The sequence below is a fragment of the Geotrypetes seraphini genome, chromosome 3 (genome assembly GCF_902459505.1).
Source record: "Geotrypetes seraphini chromosome 3, aGeoSer1.1, whole genome shotgun sequence".
Taxonomy (NCBI): Eukaryota; Metazoa; Chordata; class Amphibia; order Gymnophiona; family Dermophiidae; genus Geotrypetes; species Geotrypetes seraphini.
In genome coordinates, this window is record NC_047086.1 from 144,226,582 (window position 1) to 144,248,632 (window position 22,051).

Sequence of the window (22,051 nt, forward strand, 5' to 3'; positions counted from 1 at the left end):
TATGGCACACACCCATACGCAGTTCTTGTACACTAGCGGGAAGTGATTTTATGGTTGCTCCCAAACATAGTTGTTAGCATAGGATCATTTGAGTATGGCTTTCAATGCATTTGATGAGCAGTAGAAGTTTGGCTCTCAAGTGTTATGGTTTGAATGGATTTTGATATTTAAACTTATTTATAAGATAAAGCACAGTTACTTACCGTAACAGTTGTTATCCAGGGACACCAGGCAGATATTCTCAACAGACTTGCTTGAAGATCTTTAAGAGCTTACGAGTGCTGCATCACGCATGTGTGAGTGTCTTCCCGCCCGAGTTAGGGCGCGCATCTCCTGTGAAGTACCTCAGTTCAGATTACTAGCTAAGAAGCCAACCAGGGGAGGTGAGTGGGTTGTGAGAATATCTGCCTGCTGTCCCTGGATAACAACTGTTACGGTAAGTAACTGTGCTTTATCCCAGGACAAGCAGGCAGCATATTCTCAACAGGTGGGTGACCTCCAAGCTAAGCATAAGGGGATGGAGGGAGAGTTGGCATTTTAAGAAAACAAATTTTGTAAAACGGACATGCCAAAATGGCTGTCCCTTCTGGAAAAAGTATCCAGACAATAATGAGAAGTGAAAGTATGAACCGAAGACCAAGTGGCAGCCTTACAGATTTCCTCAATAGAAAAAGCTGAGGAAAACTACAGATGCCGCCATTGCTCTAACTTTGTGGCCCGTGACTCGACCCTGCAGAGGCAGACCAGCCTGAGCTTAGCAGAAGGAGATACAAGCAGCCATCCAGTTGGATATGGTTCGCTTCGATACAGGATGTCCCCACTTATTTGGATCGAAAGAGATGAAAAGTTGTGGAGCTGTTCTGTGAGGTTGAGTGCATTGCAAATAGAAAGCTAAGGCACGTTTACAGTCCAAAGTATGAAGCGTAATTTCTCCAGGGTAAGAATGAGGCTTTGGAAAAAATACTGGAAGGACAATAGATTGATTAATATGAAATTCTGAGACAACTTTAGGCAAGAATTTTGGATGAGTGGAGGACCACCTTGTCATGGTGGAAAACTGTGAAAGGTAGATCTGCAACCAAGACTTGTAACTCACTGACTCTTCGAGCAGACGTGAGGGCAATGAGAAAGATGACTTTCCAAGTGAGATACTTGAGATGAGCCTTATAAATTGGTTCAAATGGAGGCTTCATCAATTGAGCCAGGACGACATTGAGATCCCAGACCACTGGAGGTGGTTTGAGTGGTGGGTTAACATTGAAAAGTCTTTTCATGAAGCGGGAAACCACAGGATGTGCAGACAGAGGTTTCCCCTCAAGAGGCTGATGGAAAGCATTAATTGCACTAAGATGTACTCAAATAGATGTAGACTTAAGGCCCGAGTGCAATAAGTGAAGTAAATAATCCAAAACTGAAGACAAGGAGGTAGACATTGGCTCCATGTTTCAAGAAGTACACCAAGTAGAAAATCTGGTCCATTCTGATAGTGTTCTAGAAACCTCTATAATGTTCTGTACAGACTGAGAAAACTGTAGAGAGGAAGTTAGGTTGAAAGGTACCAAGCTGTTAAGTGTAGAGACTGCAGTTGGGATGAAGCAAAGACCCCTGACTTTGTAAGCAGAGAGGGAAAAAACTGGTAAAAGCAAAGGCTCCCTGGCGCAGAGTTGAAGTAGAAGGGAGTACCACGGTTGTCTGGGCCACCAAGGAATCATGGTGGCATGGTCGGTCTTGAGTTTGACAAGAGTCTTGAGAATCAGAGGGAAGGCATAGAGAAACCGATCCACCCAGTCCAGAAGGAACACATCTGCTTTGAGGCGATGAGGAGAATATATCCTGGAGCAGAAATGAGGCAGCTTGTTGTTGAGGGGAGATGCAAAGAGGTCTATCTGAGGGGTCCCCCATTGAGCAAACACCTGATGTAGAGGCGAGGAATTGGGTGTCCATTCGTGAGGTTGCAGAAGACGACTCAATTTGTCCGCCAGACAGTTGTGCTGACCTTGAATGTAGACAGCTCTGAGAAAGATGTTGCGATGAATTGCCCAATCCCACAGCTTCAGAGCTACCTGACAAAGGGAGTGAGATTCCGTGCCTCCCTGTTTGTTGATATAGTACATGGTGACTTGGTTGTCCGCCCGGACAAGAACTACTTTGTCGTGAAGATGTTGAAAAGCTTTGAGAGCATTGAAAATCGCCCTGAGTTCCAACAGATTGATGTGACAGAGACGGTCTGCGGAGGACCAATGACCTTGAGTACGGAGACCGTCGAGATGAGCTCCCCATGCGTAGGTTGACGAGTCTGTTGTGAAAACCTTCTGAGGAAGAACATGGAAAAGCAAACCTCTGGAAAGATTGGAAGAGAGCATCCACTAGTGGAGAGATTGTCTCAACAAAGGAGTTACTGTGATGTGTTGAGATAGTGGGCCGGTGGCTTGTTGCCACTGAGATGCCAGGGTCCACTGAGGTATTCGAAGGTGAAGTCTGGCAAAAGGAGTCACGTGAATTGTAGAGGCCATGTGACCGAGTAGAATCATCATGTGTCTCGTTGAAATTGATGTGAGAGGAGACACTTGTTGGCAAAGGCGAATGAGGGCTTCTTGGCGTGGTTGAGGAAGGAACGCTCTGAGCCAGACAGTGTCCAGAACAGCCCCAATGAACTGAAGAGTTTGAGAGGGGTGCAACTGTGATTATGAAAAATTGACTTCGAACCCCAGACATTGGAGGAACATAACTGTCGGGTCGCTGCAATAGCCCCCTGTTGAGACGGAGCTTTGATGAGCCAGTCGTCCAGGTATGGAAAAACTTGAAGACCCTGGGTACGGAGGGCTGCAGCCACCACCACCAGACATTTCGTGAAAACTCTGGGAGATGAGGCGAGTACAAAAGGAAGCACTTGGTATTGAAGATGAAGATTCCCCACCCGAAATCTTAAGTATCTGCGAGAGGCTTGATGGACTGGGATATGAGTGTAAGCCTCTTTGAGATCCAGAGAGCATAACCAACCCCCCTGATCCATCAGGAGATACAAAGTTGGTAAAGAAAGCATCTGAAACTTCTCTTTGACTAGAAATTTGTTGAGGGCTCTGAGGTCCAGAATGGGTCACAAATCCCCCGTCTTCTTTGGGACTAGAAAATAACGGGAGTAAAATCCCGTGTCCTGTTGGTTTCAAGGGAACTTCCTCGATCGCTCGAAGAAGAGCCTGAGCTTTCTGAAGAAGAAGGGGAAGTTGCGACGAATTGGAAGGAAACTCTCTTGGAGGGAGATCTACTGGTACTTGAAGAAAGTGAAGTGAGCATCCCTCCCTGAGGATGTTGAGAACCCAAAGATCTGAGGTGATCAGCTCCCACTGGTGATAAAAATGGTGAAGCCGACTTCCCATGGGCAGAAGAGAAGTCTGATGGAGGGAGACTGGTATGCTCAGACTGAGAATGTCAAAAAGACTGAACCGGTTTAGCCGCAGCAGGAGTCTGAGGTTTCTTCTGCCATTGCTGCTGTGGTGGACATCTAGGCGGAGGCTTGGAGAAAGCTGGCGTTGTTTTTTGAGGATAACGACGTAGTGGAGGCTTATAAGGCCGAGCAGGAGAAATCTTAGGCTTCGGCCGAATCAAGGAGGCAAAGGAGCGCTCATGTTCAGAGAGACGCTTTGTAGCAGCCTCGATGGAATCATCAAAAAGTTCAGTGCCTTGCAAGGTAAGTTAGCTAGACAATCCTGTAAATTAGGGTCCATGTCCACAATGCGGAGCCAAGCGAGGCGACGCATAGCCACCGCAAAGGCAGAAACTCTGGATGAGAGCTCAAAGGCATCTTCCATGGCTTGCAGCATGAAGAGTCGTAGTTGTGACAGAGTACGAACAATTTGTTTGAACTCAGGAAGACACTGCTCCTCAAGAGCCAGGAAATACTTAGGCATTATTTTGAGGAAGTGATTAAAATAAGCAGTGAAAATGTAATTGTAGTTGAGAATTCTATTGGCCATCATGGAATTCTGATATAGCCTGCGGCCAAACTTGTCCATGGTACGGCCCTCCCTGCCTGGAGGGACCGCAGCATAGAGCTTAGATGGTTAAGCTTTCTTTAAGGAACATTCCACAACTAAAGACTAGTGAGATAATTGTGATTTCTCAAACCCCGTACAAGGGACGGTGCGATACCTGGACTCCAGTTTAGAAGGTATAGCTGTAATAGAGAAAGGAGTTTCCATATTCCAAAAGAAAGTTTGTTTTAAGACAGGAGTCATGGGAAGCCTCAATGTTTCCTTTGGTGGATGAGGTAACTCGATGTCGGCTAAGTACTCAGGAGTGTACTTAGAGTCAGAGATCCAGCTGAAGAGCTTTCCCCATGTCATAGACAAATCTCGCAAATGAGGTAGACTTGGAGGTAGATTGTTCCTCAGGAGAAGGAGAGCGAGACCTAGGAGCCGCAGAATAGGATGGAGAAGCCTCTCTGGAATATTGAGGAGGCTCAGAGTCCAGGACCATAGTCACCGAGGAAGCTCCGCTACCTGTGTTAGGAGGAGTCAGAGTGTTTGCGCTTGAGAAGCCTCGATGGTCCGAGGAACAGAGTGGGTCAAGGCAGGAGAAATCTCCCTCGGAGGCAGTCTCGATGGAGGAGTCTTTGACCTGGACGGGCTTTGAGGCAAAGCAGCAGGTGTAGAAGCTTTGCGAGACCGAGACTTATGTTTAGTTTTTGAAGGAGTCTCGACGGCCTTTGATAAACAAAGCATAGAAGACTCAATACTGAGAGGAGGAGAGTCCTTTTGCTTGAAAGAAGACTCCTGACTCCGCTTGGAAGTAAGATGCCTCAAATGCTTCGAGTGATGCCTCGATCGAGGTTCAGGAGACTCTGTCCCAGGAGGAAGTGAAGAGTCACTGGATGATAAACGACGAGACTTTCAAGGCTTGCCTCGAGGTGCTTCAACAGGAGGCTCAGGCTAGCTCATAGGAAGCAGGGTCGAGGTCGGGAGAAGTTGAGCCATGACTGAGGAAATCTGAGTGGTCAGAATGGCTTTCAACATGTCCTCGAACATAGGCACCGAGACGAAAGGATCAGGTCTCGAAGATGCAGCAGTGTGATCCAAATAGGGTGACCTCAAGGATGAGTATTCCCTATGTTTGGAGGCACGCTTAGCTGGAGATCTCGTAGAGGCTGGCAGGACCGTAGGCACAGCCTGGGATGCCTGAGAGTCTGGAGGCTTCTTAGGAAGGGTACCTGAAGGAAAAACAGGAGACTTACCTGCAGATGAAGACTTAGAAGGGACTGCAGCCGAGGCCTTCGAGGCCGAAGTTGTCGAGGTCGAGGCCTTGGTCGAGGCAGCCAGGGGTGTCGGGGTCGAGGTCTTGGAAGTCGATGCCGTCCCCGAAGCCGAGACCCTTTAAGCAGACTGCTCCATTGCCAAATAGTTGAAGAATCTTAGCACGGTGTCTGCAAAGGGCTCGAGGTTGAAGGGTAGCACAGCGTGAACAAGTGTTGGGGGCAATGTTCGGGACTCAGGCAAACAATACACCAACGATGAAGGTCGGTGATTGAAATTACCCTGCCGCACTGGCTACACTTTTTGAAACCGGTAAGAGGCCAGGACATAGAAAAGAGAGAGACCGGCGAAAAAATGAGGTTCTACGGCCAGGCCTAGGCCCAAGGGCGCCGACCAAAAAAAAGGCAAGAAAAAACTTTTAACTTTTTTTTTTTTTTAAATAGAAGACGCATGGGCACAGCGACTAAGTAGAAAATAACAAAGCCGCGGTGCGAGAAGGCAATGAAGAGCTGCAGAGCTGAAGTAGAGGACTTCTCTGTTCCTCGGAAAACGTTGAACTGAGGTACCTCACAGTAGATGCGCACCCTAACTCGGGCGGGAAGGCACTCGTGCATGCTTGATGCAGCACTTGTAAGCTCTTAAAGATCTTCAAGCAAGTCTGCTTGCAAGGCTGTCTGTTGCAGGGCTCTGTTGGTGACGTCACCCACCTATTGAGAATATGCTGCCTGCTTGTCCTGGGATAAAAAAATTTAAAGAAACAGAGAAAAAGAATGGAGGAATGGATGGAGGGTTTTTTTTTTAATGCCGATGAGGTAGCTCTGAATAAAGCCTATATATATATGCTGAAGGGCAACGGCAGGCACGAGTCTGAGGCTTTTTCCTCCCCCTGTATAAGATCCTCACATCTTTTTGTTTACTCGTTCATTTCTACAAGTGGTTGAGCCAAACATGAGTTTAAAATAAAATATAATTCATTCCGTTTTAAGGAACAAGAAAATTTGTTTCAAGGGTACTGGATTTTTTAATAATTTGTCCCTTGAGTATGCGATTGTGGAGTGAACCCCACTATTTACCCTTCTCCATTGAGAATATTGACCACTTAAACCTACTCTCTGTTTTCTGTCTTTTAACCAGTTCTCAGCCCATAAAAGGACATTACCTCCTATCCCATGATTTTCTAATTTCCTCAGAAGTCTTTCACGAGGTACTTTGTCAAATGCCTTTTGAAAATCCAAATACACAATATCAACCGGTTCTCCTTTATCCACATGTTCATTCACCCCTTCAAAGAAATACAGTATATTGATGAGGCACGATTTCCCTTGACTAAAACCATGTTGGCTTTCTCTCATTAATCCACGCTTACGTCTATGTGCTGTCATTTTGTTCTTTATAATAGTCTCTACCATTATGCCTGGCACAGACGTCAGACTCACCGGTCTACAATTTTCCGATCACCTCTGGAACCTTTTTTTTTTTTTTTCGTAAATCTTTATTAATTTTCAGAATTGATACAAAGTGCAAACAATATGCATTCAGATAATACATAAAACAGCACTTATATTTGAACAGATATTAAACCAAAGTACCCTTTTCTCCGCTCCCCCCCCGATGTGTGTAGAAAACATTTAGAAATTAAAGGTTCCATCAACTAATCAGCCTTTTATTTAACAAATGCCGCTAATGGATCCCCATATTTCTTTAACCCTTTTATTATTTCCCAATTGTTCTGCATTCATTCTTTCATATCTGTAATACAAACGTTTCCCACCAAAAAGAAAGGTTTTACCTATCATAGTTTTTCCAGTTCCTAGTTATCATTTGGATGTCCACTCCCATCATAATCAGAAGTCTGTTTTTATGTGTGTCGATTGGACTCTTAGATTTCAATAATGTCCCAAATAGAACCACATCATAGTAAAGAGACATCAAGTACCATATTAATTTTTCCCCATATTGATCTCCAAAAATTGAGTATCAATGGACAATAAAACAACAAATGATCCAGTGTCCCTACTTCAAGACGACAATGCCAGCATCTATTAGACTTCGAACTATCCAACTTTTGTAAACAAACCGGGGTCCAAAAAATTCTATATAACAAAAAAACCCAAGTTTGTCTAATAGATGCTGACGCTGTACATCTCATCCTCCAAGTCCAAATCCGTGGCCATTGTGTAGCAGAAATATGCTGCTTTGTTTCAATTCTTCAAATGTCTTTTAGACTTGTTTTAGGTTTTTTAGTCAAATATTTAGTGTAAGTTATGTGAGTAACTTACACTGAGTCTGATGACAGGGAAGGCTGCGGTAGACCCTTGATAAAGCACGGGGGTGCGAAACATGTCAGCTTTAAAGATAAGTGGCTTTAAGTATTGAATGATGCTACTACAGTTTTAAACACAAAAGAATACTAAAAATAACAAAATAACATGAAAACATAAAAGTTATATTCGGAGGCCGGTGATGAGAACCACGTAATTCTTCCCGTTATCAAGTTAAATATAGCTGTGGAGTAGTGGGGCTGAGGCCTTTAAGAATATTAAAGTACTTATTACTTTTCTGATATTCAGGATTTGGCTTTGAGTATTGATGATTGCTGATATTATTCCGAATACAGTTTAAAATTTTACATCATTATTTATAAGATGTAATAGGGCCATAAGATGACTTTCCAATATCAACCAATCTGGCAGATTCTCTATGAGTTCAGGAAGGATCCAATACATACCCCGACGCAAAATAAAGGCTTGACGATACCTGTAAAATTTGGAAAATTTACCCCTCCCATCAGTTGTGATTTTTGCAAAGATACTAAGGCTATTCTAGCAGTTTTACCCAGCCAAAGGAATTTTGTAAGAATCCCATTCAGTTTTTTATAAAAGCAACTTTGAAAATAAACTGGCAACATACTCATTTGGTAACAAACAACAGGCGAGATCACCATTTTGATGGTTTGGACTCTCCCCCACCAAGAAAGATGTAATGGATTCCAATGCTCACACATTTCTTTAACCTTCAACAATAGGGATTTTTCATTTACTGTCATTGTATCTTCCAATGATTTTTGAATCATTATACCCAAAAGCACAGTTACTTACCGTAACAGGTGTTATCCAGGGACAGCAGGCATATATTCTCACATGTGGGTGACGTCATCTACGGAGCCCCGATGTGGAAGCATTTTCAAGCAAACTTGATTGAAGATTTAAGTTTGCTCTGCTGCTCCACGCATGCGTGCCTTCCTGCTCCACTAGGGGGCGCATCCCCTCGTGGTCTCCAGTTCACTTAACTAGCAAAGAAGCCAACCTCGGGGAGGTGGGCGGGTTGTGAGAATATATGCCTGCTGTCCCTGGATAACACCTGTTACGGTAAGTAACTGTGCTTTATCCCAGGACAAGCAGGCATGATATTCTCACATGTGGGTGACCTCCAAGCTAACTGAAAAGGGATGGAGGGAAGTTGGCAATTTAAGCAAATAGATTTCGCAATACCGATTGGACGAACCGGCCATCGCTTCTGGACAGTGAGTCCAGACAGTAGTGGGAGGTGAAAGTATGAACTGAAGACCACGTGGCAGCCTTGCAGATTTCCTCAATAGGTGTGGACCTGAGGAACGCTACAGAGGCTGCCATCGCTCGGACCTTGTGTCCCGTTACTCGACCATGCAGCGCGAGACCAGCCTGAGCGTAGCAAAAGGTGATGCAATCGGCCAACCAGTTGGACAAGGTGCGCTTGGAAACTGGGTGGCCTAACCGGTTTGGGTCGAAGGACAAAAACAATTGTGGGACTTTCCGGTGTGGTTGAGTGCGTTGGAGGTAAAAGGCCAACGTTCTCTTACAGTCAAGAGTGTGAAGCGCCACCTCTCCGGGGTGAGAGTGGGGCTTGGGAAAAAACACGGGCAAGACGATGGACTGATTGAAGTGAAAATCAGACACTACTTTAGGCAAGAACTTTGGATGTGTGCGGAGTACCACCTTGTCATGGTGGAAAACAGTGAAGGGTGGGTCCGCTACCAGAGCCTGTAGCTCACTAACTCGCCGGGCGGAAGTGAGTGCAAGCAGGAAAATCACCTTCCACGTGAGGAATTTAGGATGGCATTTGTCTAGGGGCTGAAATGGAGGTTTCATTAGTTGAGCCAGAACCACATTAAGGTCCCAAACCACCGGAGGGGGTTTGAGAGGAGGGTGGACATTCAGAAGACCCTTCATGAAGCGAGAGACTAAGGGGTGGAGCGACAGGGCTTTTCCTTCCAGGGGCTGATGAAAGGCCGCAATCGCACTGAGATGTACTCGAATGGAGTTGGTCTTTAGGCCGGAGTGAGATAATTGAAGTAAATAGTCAAGGACCAGAGGGACGGGGACTGACACCGGGTCCTGGCTGTGAGAGGAGCACCAGGCTGAGAATCTGGTCCACTTTTGAGAATAGCAGGTTCTCATCGAGGTCTTTCTAGAGGCCTCCAATATCTCCTTGACTGATTGAGACACGGGGAGAGAAGTCAGGGGGAAAGAAACCAAGCATTCAGATGAAGAGATTGAAGATTGGGATGTAACAGCGAACCCTGACTCTGTGATAGTAGAGAGGGAAACCGAGGCAGAGGCAGTGGATCTCTGACACTGAGTTGAAGTAGAAGGGAAAACCAAGGCTGGCGTGGCCAGCGAGGAGCAATCAGGATCAGGGTGGCTTTCACCGTTTTCAGGTGGACCAGCGTCCGCAGGATCAGAGGAAACGGCGGAAACGCGTACAGAAACCTTCCCTCCCAGTCGAGGAGGAAGGCGTCGGCCTCGAGTCGGTCCGGGGAGTGTATCCGGGAGCAGAAGAGGGGCAGTTTGTGATTGTGGGGGGATGCGAACAGATCTATTTGAGGCGTCCCCCACTTTTCGAACACCTGTCGTAGGGTCTGAGAGTGCAGTGACCACTCGTGTGGCTGGAGGAGGCGGCTGAGTCTGTCCGCCAGACAGTTTTGTTCTCCTTGTATGTACACCGCTCGAAGGAAGGTGTTGTTGGAGATTGCCCATTTCCAGAGGCGCATGACTTCCCGGCAGAGGGACCAAGATCCTGTCCCCACTTGTTTGTTTACGTAGTACATTGCTACCTGGTTGTCGGTTCGGATGAGGACCACCCGGTCGTGAAGCAGATGTTGAAAAGCTACAGCTGCGAGAAAGATGGCCCGGAGCTCTAGCACGTTGATGTGACAGCGGCGGTCTTCTGCTGACCACATCCCCTGAGTGCGGAGGCCGTCCAGGTGGGCTCCCCAAGCGTACTCCGACGAGTCCGTGGTGATTACCTTGCTGTGAGGAGGGGCGAGGAAGAGCAAACCTTTGGAAAGATTTGAAGAGTCGGCCCACCAGCGGAGCGATCGTTGCAAGGAAGGAGTCACTGTCACGGGACGATCGATCGGGTCTCGATCTTGACGCCATTGAGAGGCCAGGGTCCATTGAGGGATTCTCAGATGGAGACGGGCAAAGGGTGTGACATGGACGGTGGAGGCCATGTGGCCCAGGAGAGTCATCATCTGTTGAGCTGATACCGAGGTCAGCAGTGAGATCCTTCGGCTCAGACTTACTAACGCCTCTAGACGCGGAGGGGGGAGGAAGGAATGGAGGCGAACCGTGTCCAGCGTGGCCCCGATGAATTGTAGGGACTGCGAGGGGCGTAGTTGGGATTTTGGGAAGTTTATCTCGAACCCCAGACTCTGTAGGTAGATAATAGTCTGTTGGGTCGTTGAGATAACCCCTTCCCTGGACGGGGCTTTGATCAGCCAGTCGTCCAGGTAGGGGAATACCTGAAGACCTTGGGAGCGTAAGGTAGCTGCGACCACCACGAGGCACTTGGTGAAGACCCGAGGTGACGATGCTAGGCCGAAGGGGAGGACTCGGTATTGCAGGTGCAGGTCTCCCACCTAAAAACGCAAGAACTTGCGGTGAGCGGGGTGCACTAGAACATGTGTGTACGCCTCCTTCAGATCGAGGGAGCAGAGCCAGTCACCCTCATCGATCAGGGGGTAGAGGGTCGGTAGGGAAAGCATCCGAAATTTTTCCCGTACCAGAAATTTGTTGAGGCGTCTCAAGTCTAGTATTGGGCGAAGGTCTCCCGTTTTTTTCGGTTACCAGGAAATAACGGGAGTAGAAGCCCTTCCCCCGTTGGCCGGGGGGAACCTCCTCCACTGCTCTCAGGTGAAGCAGGTCTCGAGCTTCGGAGAGGAGTAGGGGTAGCTGCGTCCGGTTGGGAGGGCAATTCCTTGGGGGGTTGTCTGGAGGAATGGCCCGAAAGTTGAGAGAGTATCCTGATGAGATCATGCCAAGGACCCATGCGTCCGACGTGACTTGTTCCCAGCGAGGGTAAAAGACTTTGAGGCGACCCCCGATGGGAAGGAGGCCTGGAACTATGGCGGAGGGGGCCCGCCCCCTTCCGCGTATCCCATCAAAAGGACGGGGATGGTTTGGTAGTCGCAGGCGGTTGGGACTTGGGCAGAGCCCGATGGTGGGCTTGCGGACACCTGGGCGGAGGCCGCGAGAAGGCAGGAGTGGATTTTTGTGGGTAGCGGCGCGGAGGTGCCCTGAACGGCTTGGACGCGGGCGGTTTAGGCTTTTGCCGCACGAGGGAGGCAAACGAGTGTTCGTGTTCGGAGAGGCGTTTTTTAGCTGCCTCGATAGTGTCATCGAACAGTTCTTTACCCACGCAGGGGAGGTTAGCCAACCGGTCCTGTAAGTTGGGGTCCATGTCGACCAGGCGTAGCCAAGCTAGTCGGCGCATGGCGATAGCAAAGGCTGCCTCTCTGGAGGAGAGTTCGAAGCCATCGTAGGCCGCGTGGAATAGATGGAGGCGTAGGTTGGAGAGGGACTCTTAAAGCAGGCTAAACGCTCCTTGGCGGGAGGCCGGTAAGTCAGTCTCAAAGGCTCTCAGTAGTCCAATGAGGTGTTTGAGGTAAGATGTGAAGGTGAAAGTGTAGCTTTGCACCCTAGAGGCCATCATCGCATTTTGATATAGTCTCCTGCCGAACTTGTCTATGGTTCGGCCTTCTCGGCCTGGAGGGACCGCCGCTGAGACCCTGGAGGGGTGAGCCTTTTTCAAGGAGGATTCTACTAACAGCGACTGGTGGGAGAGCTGCGGTTGTTCGAATCCCGGGAAGGGTACTGTACGGTACTTAGCCTCCATTTTGGAGGGTACTGCTGTGACCATATAGGGGGTCTCCAGGTTCCTGAAGAAAGCCTGTTGGAGTACCGGGTTAAGCGGTAAGCGAAGGGACTCTCTGGGCAGTGATGGCATATCCAGCTCCGCTAGGTACTCCTTAAGAGTATCTGGAGTCGGACTGGAGGTCCAAGTCCAAAGCGTGGCCCATGTCCTGGACAAAGCGAGAGAAGGATGGGCGAGATGTTCCCGAGGCCCCGTGCGGGGTCGGTGAACGAGACCTCCGTCGGGTGGAGAAGGATGGGGAGGCTTCCCTCGAGTATCGAGGCTCCTGCTCCGATCCATGCTCCGAGACCGGGGAAGCACTGTGAAAGTGTTCCGGGGTCGTGGATCTCCGACGTCTCAAGGAGCCCCTCGGAGACGATGCCGGGGTTCGGGGTACCGATCGATGTCAAATCGGTGACCTCGACCCGGACTCCCTCGATGAAAGCCTGAAACCTCAGATCGGAGCTCCGGTCTGAGGGGGAGTTCGGAGGATGCGCGGGTTGGAGAGTGATAGCTCCGCCACCCTCAGCGGTTCCGTACGAGGTGTAGGTGAACGGCCTCGTAGAGTGGGGGAACCCTGGGCCTTCTTAGAGGTACGGCGGTTCGAGGTTTCTGTCGTTTTAGCACGACGTTTTGCCCCGCGGCGGTCTGTGGAGGGAGAGCGCCTCGGGTGTCTCGGCGAGGAGTCCGAGGAGGATGGGATGCGGCGAAGCTTGCGCGCTTTTCCCCGAGGTGGCTCGACGTGAGGCTCAGGCTGGTCTGGCACATGCGGGGTCAAGGTCGAGGCCGGTTGTAGATGGGCCATTGCAGCGGACAGCTCCAATGAGATCATCGCTCGGAGTAGGTCCTGGAAAACGGGCACGGACAGCATCGAGGGCATGTCCACTGCCTCGGTGCGCTCCACCGGGGGAGACCTCGTATCAGAGTATTCCCGTGTGGTGGAGGCACGGCCCGAAGGCTTGGAGGGCTTCGCCGGGGCTGTGAGCATGGGACTTCCGCCATGCGTCGCCGGTGTCCCCGAGGCTTCTTCGCTGTAACGGAACCTGAAGAGGGAACTTACCCGGAGCCGAGGCTTTCTGCTGTCCCGAGGACTTCGGATTCGAGTCTCGAGACGATGCCGAGGTATTCGGGGCCGAGGTCAAGGCCGGGGCCGAGGCCGATCTCGAGGCCGAGGTAGAGGGTTGGTCGGCGGCGAAGAGATCCGCCATGCGGGCTTTTCTTCGGCGGAGGGCCCGGTTCTGGAAAGTAGCACACTGGGGGCAGGAGTCGGTTGGATGAGCGGCCCCCAGACAGAGGATGCACCGGCGATGCGGATCTGTGATGGAAAGAAGCCGCTCGCACCGGGTGCACTTTTTAAAGCCGGTCAAAGGCCGGGACATAGAATCGAAACTGGCCGCGGCTCGAGTAGCCACGCGGCCACGGGGACCCGGAAGCCTCCGGGTCGGTCAAAAACGAAGCAGGAACAAGTTGAAACAAGAAAAAATTCGCGCACAGCGACTTAATCGAGAAAAATAAGAAAAAATCGCGGTGCTAGAAGGCAGTTGGGGCAGAGCTTGAAGAAACACGACTTCTAGGCTCAGCGGAAAATTTTGAACTGGAGACCACGAGGGGATGCGTCCCCTAGTGGAGCAGGAAGGCACGCATGCGTGGAGCAGCAGAGCAAACTTAAATCTTCAATCAAGTTTGCTTGAAAATGCTTCCGCGTCGGGGCTCCGTAGATGACGTCACCCACATGTGAGAATATCATGCCTGCTTGTCCTGGGATAATATTTTATTCCCTCTTCTTTCCTAAGGAATGGGAATAGATAGAATAAACCTTTTACACATTCAATGGAAGAATCTCTGATTTACTCCAATTTATCTTATAACCAGAAAATTTACCAAAACGATCAATCAATTCCAGTAAATGAAGGATGGTTGATTCAGGATGTTTCAAATGAAGTAAAATATCATCTGCATAAGCCGAAACTTTATAATCTCAACTAGCATATGGAATTCCCTGTATCTCCTTTGCCTGCTGAATGGCCAACAACAAGGGTTCCAAAACAATATCAAAAAGCAAAGGAGATAAATGTCTAACTCCCCTCTTTAAACCATTTAAAAAAATTGGCATCATGTTGGCCACCCTCCAGTTTTCCAATACTATGCTGTTTTTTTTAAAAAAAATTACTAACAAAAGCAAGTTCATTTTTCAATTCTATCAGCACTCTGGGATATATACCAATCAGGCAATTTGCTACTGTTCCAATTTGTCAAAATGACCAATTACATCATCCAGTGTTACAGAGATTTGTACGGGTTTCTCTGATTCATCAGAATTGAATACAATTTCAGACACCGGTATCACTCCCACATCTTCCTCAGTGAAGACTGCAGCAAATAATTCATTTAGTCTCTCCACTATGTTTTTGTCTTCGCTGAAAGCCCCTTTAATCCCTCAATCATCTAGCAGCCCAACTGATTCTTTTCCCGGCTTCTTGCTTATAATATGCCTAAAAAAAGTTTTTACTGTATGTTTTGCTTCTAGTGCAATCTTTTCAAAATGTCTCTTCGCCTTCCTTATTAACGTCATGCATTTGACTTTACATTCCTTGTGTTGTTTACAATTATTTTCAGTAGGATCCTTCTTCCACTTTGTGAAGGATTCTCTTTTAGCACTAATAGCTTCCTTCATCTCACTCGTTAACCATGCCGGCTGCCATTTGGTCTTCTTTCCTCCTTTAATACATGGAATATATCTATTCTGGGTTTCCAGGATGGAATTTTTAAGAACATAAGAATTGCCGCTGCTGGGTCAAACCAGTGGTCCATCATGCCCAGCAGTCCACTCACGCGGTGGCCCTCAGGTGCCCTAACTGAGACCAGCCCTACCTGCGTTCGTTCTGGTTCAGCAGGAACTTGTCCAACCTTGTCTTGAATCCCTGGAGGGTGTTTTCCCTTATAACAGACTCCGGAAGAGCATTCCAGTTCTCTACCACTCTCTGGGTGAAGAACTTCCTTACGTTTGTACAGAATCTGTCCCCTTTTAACTTTAGAGAGTGCTCTCTCATTCTCTCTACCTTGGAGAGGGTGAACAACCTGTCTTTATCTACTAAGTCTATTCCCTTCATTATCTTGAATGTTTCGATCATGTCCCCTCTCAGTCTCCTCTTTTCAAGGGAGAATAGGCCCAGCTTCTCTAATCTCTCACTGTATGGCAACTCCTCCAGCCCCTTAACCATTTTAGTCGCTCTTCTCTGGACCCTTTCGAGTACTACCGTGTCCTTCATTTACGGCGACCAGTGTTGGACACAGTATTCCAAGTGAGGACTTACCATAGCCCAGTACAGCGGCATGATAACCTTCTCCAATCTGTTCGTGATCCCCTTCTTAATCATTCCTAGCATTCTGTTCGCCCTTTTTGCCGCCGTCGCACATGGCGCAGATAGCTTCAATGACTTGTCGACCAGTACTCAAGTCTCTTTCCTGGGGGGTCTCTCCAAGTACCGACCCAGACTTCTTGTATTCGTGTAAGGGATTTTTGATACCGACATGCATTTCCTTACACTTATCAATGTTGAACCTCATTTGCCATGTCGCTGCCCATTTCTCAAGCGTGGTTATGTTGCATAGCAGATCTTCACAATCCCCCTGCGTCTTCACTACTCTGAATAACTACGTATCGTCTGCAAATTTAATCACTTCACACGTCGTACTCATTTCCAGATTGTTTATGAATATGTTGCAGAGCACGGGTCCAAGCACCGAGCCCTGCAGCACCCCACTGGTGACATTCTTCCAGTCCGAGTATTGTCCATTTACCTTCATTCTCTGTTTCCTATCCACTAGCCAGTTTTTAATCCACGTATTTCACCCTCTATTCCATGGCTCTCAATTTTCCAAAGTAGTCGCTCATGCTGAACCTTGTCGAACGCCTTCTGAAAACCCTTGTCTATCTGCCTGTTTACTCCCTCGAAGAAGTGCAGCAAGTTCGTCAAGCAAGATCATCCTTTGCTGAAGCCGTGCTGACTGGTCCTTATCAGATTGTGTCAAGGTGATCAATGATGCGGTCTTTTATCAGCACCTTTACCATCTTTCCCAGTACCGAGGTCAGACTAACCGGTCTGTCTCCCCTTGAACCTTTTTTGAAGATCGGCGTAACATTTGCCACCTTCCAGTCTTCCGGAATCTTTCCCGATTTGATCGACAGATTGGCTTTTTTGAAGATCGGCGTAACATTTGCCACCTTCCAGAATCTTTCCCGATTTGATCGACATATTTGCTATTAGTTGAAGCAGTTCAGCTATAGTCCCTTTCAGTTCCTTAATGACCCTCAGATGTATGCCATCCGGTCCCGGGGATTTGTCGCTCTTAAGCCTATTAATCTGTAAGCATACTTCTTCTAGACTGACCATCAACCTTGTCAGTTTCCAGTCTTCGCCTCCAGCGTATAGCCTGTCGGATTCCGGTATGGTGTGTATATCCTCTTTGGTAAATACAGACACAAAAAATGTGTTCAGTTTATCGGCGATGGCTTTGTCCTCCTTTAGTCTCCCTTTATTCCATGATCATCCAACGGTCCCACCGCTTCCTTTGCGGGTCGTTTCCCCTTAATATATCGAAAGAACGGCTTGAAGTTTTTCACCTCCTTGGCTATTTTTTCCTCGTAGTCTCTTTTGGCCCCTTTTACCGCTTTATGGCACCTGTGTTGATGTTGTTTGTGCTTTTTCCACTTCTCGTCCGTTTTTGACCTTTTCCATTCCTTAAACGAAGTCTTCTTGTCTCCGATTGCTTCCTTAATGTGAGCAAGTGCAAAGTGATGCAGGTGGGAAAGAGGAACCCAAACTATAGCTAAGTGATGCTGGGTTCTATGTTAGGAGTCACACTGCCCAGGAAAGGAACTAGGTGTCATTGTTGAGGATACGCTGAAACCCTTAACTCAATGTGTGGTGGCCTGCTAAGAAAGCAAATAGAATGTTAGGCATTATCAGGAAAGGAATGGAAAACAAAGATGAAAATGTTACAATGCTTTTGTATCACTCTATGATATGGCTGCACCTTGAATACTGTGTGCAGTTCTGGTTGCCATATCTCAAAAAAGATATAGCAGAATTAGAAAAGGTACAGAAAAGGGTGACAAAAATGATAAAAGGGATGGGACGACTTCTCTATGAGGAAAGGCTAAAGTAGCTAGGGCTCTTCAGCTTGGAGAAGAGACGGCTCAGGGGTGACATGATAGAGGTCTATAAAATGAAGAGTAGAGTGAAAAGGGTAGATGTGAATCATTTGTTTACTCTTTCCAAAAATACTAGGACTAGGGGACAGGCGATGAAGTTACTAAGTAGTAGATTTAAAACAAACCAGCGAAAATATTTCTTCACACATTTAATTAAACTCTGGAATTCATTGCCGGAGAATGTAGCGGGGTTTAAAAAAGGTTTGGATAATTTCCTAAAAGAGAAGTCCATAGACCAATATTGAGAAGGCTTGGAGAAATTCACTGCTTATTCCTAGGATAAGCAGAATAAAATCTGTTTTACTACTTGGGATCTGAGTTGGCCACTGTTGGAAACAGGATATTGGGCTTGATGGATCTCTGGTCTGTCCCAGTATAGGACACAAAATTTGACAGATCAAAAACTTTATCTTCATTTATGAGTGGTGCTTAAATAGAAGCCCAGCAATGGGGAAGGAAGATGATGCTGGACAGACCTATATGTCTTTTCTTTACTATAATTATTGTAGTTCATCCCCTCTTCCATTTTGTACCAGTGCTGGGTTTGTATGTCAGTCTGATATTGTGTTTATGTATTGTACTATTTACCCTATTTTAGAATTGTAATACGCTTTGGAATATTTGACAATGCGTGGACATCAAATTTTAAATAAAAACTTGACTTCTACGGACTTTGTTCCCTTATATGGCAAGACAGGGCTGGAGTTAGCTGTTAGGGTGACTCCAGCCATGGGGCGGTGTAGCCAATACTGGACAGACTTCTACGGTCTCTGTCCCTTTTGCAGCAAAAAGGATAAAAAAATTATAAGTATTTTATACCACATTCAAATCATCTGAGTGCAAGTGTTACCTTTCTCAGGGTGGGGGGAGGACATCTTACACAATACAACTTCTTGTATCCCGCAGATTTCAACAGGGAATCATTGTGGCTCGCAGCAAGAGAATTTTACATTCATGACTCAAGGTTAGAGATAAGTGAATTTAACATTGATAGCTCAGGTTTAGAGGGAACAACAGACGGAATGGGGAGAGGTCCTTGGACAGCATTTAGTAGCTACAAAGAGAAAAGGTATATCTTTAGCTTTTTCCTGAAGTGACAATATTTGGTGAGCTGCCATAGATATGCAGGCAAACTGTTCCAGACGTGTGGTCCCAGGAGTTCAAATGTGGAGTTAAACATATTCTTCTAGCATACTCATTGAGAAGACAGAAATGGTATCTTGAAATGCTGCATAGACCTTGAATTGAGGACGGTGGGTGAGATCTTAATGCTGTAACACTTATCACAGTGTGCTGGTGTTTTCTCCTTAGATACCTTGTGGATCATACAAGCAGTGAACTCTTTTTTTCCACTGATAACCAATGTAGATTAAGCACTAAGGAACAAGCCCTCTCAAAGCAGCTGGATCGAAAAATCAGCCTCGCCACTGTGTTCTGGAGCAATTGGTTGCTTCAGCTCCTTCTCTGTAATGCTATAGTAGAGGGAAGTGCCATAATCTAGATAGAGGAGTAGGACTGCTTGTGCCACCTTTCTAAAGATGTCTTGGGTTAGAGTTACTACTACAATTAATTATTTCTACAGTGCTACAGACATATGCAGCACCGTACATAGTCACAAAGAACACAATCCCTTACAATCTAAACAGTCAAGACAGATAAAACAGGATGTTGTGCACAGCTAAGGGGAACGATTAATCTGCTGGTTGCATTAGTGGGCAGTAGGGTTATGGATTGAAAGCTATATCAAAAAGGTGAGTTTTCAGTCTGCTTTTAAACAAGGCAAGGGGGCTTGGTGGACAAACTCAGGTCATTTATTCCAGGCATAAGGAGTAACTAGATGAAAGGAACAAAGTCTGGAATTGGCAATGGAGGATAAGAGCAGCTTATCTGAGGAATGGAGTTCTCTGGGAGGTGTATAAGGAGAGAGAAGAGAAGAGAGATATTGAGGAGCAGCAGTAGAATGAACACACCTGTAGGTCAGCAGAGCTTGAACTGTATGGTCAGGCGGATAGGGAGCCAGTGAAGTGCTGTTCTCACTTGTCTTAGTCTGAAGAACTTCCTTACTAAGGATGTGGTCTGGTCTTTGAACGACAGAGAGGGGTCTAAGGTACTTAAACTCAGCACCTAAAATGAATAATTACTGGTATGTTGCCTTTACAATGAATGTAATTGATGGGCAGACACAGGTCTTTTATCTGCCGCCATTTGCTACGTTACGATGCTCCTACCTTCGCTAGCCTTGAACCCCCCAGATAAAAGCCCTTGTGTGGCACCTTAATCCTCTAGCAGAGTCATCAGGCCCTCACTTCTCTGGAAAGTCTTCTGCTCCTCCACTGTGCCCCCCCCCCCTCCCTTAGTTCAGAGGCACCAAAACAAACGCATTCGACCGTCCGCACGCTCTCTCACACCGATCATCCTGGGCCCTGCATCGTCACACGCATTCGGGAACGGGGAGGGGCCTCTTCTCCGTCAGCGGTCTAGTACCTGTCCCTCAAAAGCAATCTCGCCCCCCCCCCCCCCTTTAAACTCATACTCTACCTGAGGTCGCTCACCGCCACCGCCGCCTTCTTTATTCCCTGCCGGAAATGGGAAGTTGCGTCGAGGAGGAGGCGAGGCGTTGTGGTGATGGGAAGAAGTTGCGTCAGAGGAGGCCGGACGTAGGAGAAGAAAGTAGCGAGCGACACATCCATACGGAAAGAGGTAAGGGGGGGTGGGGGAGAGAGAGAGAGAGTGAATTTCAGAGGGAGATTGCGCGTGAGTTGTCGAGTACTGGGACACGTTGAGACCTGGGTTAGGCTTGGAGCTTATTGAGTCCGTGTGTTGGGTTTGAGAGAACTCGCAAGAAGTCTCTTAAGGATAGAGCTACCATGCCCGTCCCGAGCTGGAGTTTCTCACAGGTCTTGTGCGCGTCCGGTAAAGGACATCAGGAGCCTGTAAAGCTCCTCCTAGACCAGGGGGGGGGGGGATACGCGGCACCGGCATGTCTCCTACGAGTCTGCAGTTGGGGAAGGGAGAGGAGCTGCTGGACCTGAGGGCAAGGGATGGGAGAGGTGCTGCTAGACCTGTAGGGTTGCTATATGGCTCCAGAAAAAAAGAGGACGGATTGAGCTACCTGGTTTTACTTTCGTTGAAAGCAATGGAAGTAAGGAGGACGGATAGAGACATCTGGGTTTTACTTCCATTGAAAACAATTCCGGTTGGCCCAGGCGCCCAAGGCCCCTCCTATGGGCGGAGCCTTGGGCGCCTGGCCCAATCAGGCCTTAAGGCCCGCCATTCGGACAATGACAGGGCGGACGGGCTTGGGACCTGTCCGTCCAACTAATGTAAGTGAAGGGATCCTTCCTGCCCATGTTTTGGGGGGGGTGGGGGGGTCACTGTGAACAGAAGGGGGTTGGGCTCTCTCCTGCTGGTATTGGTTTGGGGGTGGCGGGTGAATCGCGGCAGGAGAAATTGGGCATCTTTCCTGCCATGATCGTGATCACCCCTCCCCTGAACTGTCGCGAATTGGGGCAGGAGAAATTGGGCATCCCTCCACCCGCAGGTCGTGGCAGTTCGGGGGCGGGGCGATTGCGGCAGGGGAGATGAGCCACCTCTCTTACCGCAATCGTTACAGTGGGGGGGGGGGTGCAGATTGCCGGGGCCGCTGAGCTGATCGCGGCAGTCGCGATCAGCTCAGCAACCCCCTTTTTTGGAATTTATACTTGTTTTGACTTGGTTTAAATCAAAACGTATAAGTTCTGACTGAGCAACCTGCTCAAGTTTTTGGTTATACTTGCTGTACGATTAAGTCTAGGTCGGCCCACCTCCCGCCTTTTCCCCTCCTCTAAAAACGCCTCTTTTCGCTCTAGGCATTTAGAGGCAGGGGAAAGGCCTAAGCTGGTTTTAGATACATCTAAAACCAGCTTTGATTATCAGTACTTGGACGATCTGACTTTTTGATCGTCCAAGTACCGATTTAGAACCCTTTTTGGATGTTTGTTTTTTTGATTATGAGCCCCATAGTGTCTTTCTCTGGTTATACTGGCTATAGACCTGCAAAAGTACAAATGGTTATTTTTGGTTTATCGGAGTCTTATAAAGCAGCCTCCAAAGTAAAGTTTAAGACCTTATGTACCACTGAGGCTCTTGCACTCTGTAGCTGTTTCAGGATTGGTTGTCCCTTCTCAAAACCAATTACATTTGCAGACAGTAAGAAGGAGTTCATTCTCCTGTTCATGCCCTACAGAATGTAACAAACTTCCAGTACTACTTGGGAGATTTGTGTCAGTTTAAGAAACTTTTGAAACGTCATCTGTTTTGTCAGATGAAATCAGCACTCTAATTTTTGTTATAATTGTTTTTTATCCGGATCTGTATTACATTTCAATTGTGTATGTTTTGGTGTGATCCGCCTTGGATAACGGCAGAATACAAA

The 22,051-nt window shown here is 47.6% G+C and overlaps 2 protein-coding genes across 6 annotated transcripts in view; one reads left to right on the forward strand and one right to left on the reverse strand.

Moving 5' to 3' along the window:
* Positions 1-20,132, reverse strand: part of ZNF512 (zinc finger protein 512) — a 98,284-nt gene extending 78,152 nt beyond the window's left edge. For 2 of the 4 annotated variants that reach the window (XM_033939144.1, XM_033939142.1), the window contains exons 1-2: positions 20,046-20,067; positions 19,608-19,761 (exon numbers count right to left, since the gene is read on the reverse strand). In XM_033939144.1, coding sequence (XP_033795035.1) covers positions 19,608-19,761; positions 20,046-20,052 — 161 coding nt within the window. In that variant the 5' untranslated portion in view covers positions 20,053-20,067. Of the gene's footprint in view, positions 1-19,607; positions 19,762-19,865; positions 19,889-19,910 lie in introns of those variants that run through there. The other 2 variants (XM_033939145.1, XM_033939146.1) reach the window with 2 other exon arrangements.
* Positions 20,133-20,152: 20 nt separating this feature from the next.
* Positions 20,153-22,051, forward strand: part of ATRAID (all-trans retinoic acid induced differentiation factor) — a 55,811-nt gene continuing 53,912 nt past the window's right edge. The window contains exon 1 of one of the 2 annotated variants that reach the window (XM_033939148.1): positions 20,153-20,337. In XM_033939148.1, coding sequence (XP_033795039.1) covers positions 20,223-20,337 — 115 coding nt within the window. In that variant the 5' untranslated portion in view covers positions 20,153-20,222. The remainder of the gene's footprint in view (positions 20,338-22,051) is intronic. The other variant, XM_033939147.1, reaches the window with a different exon arrangement.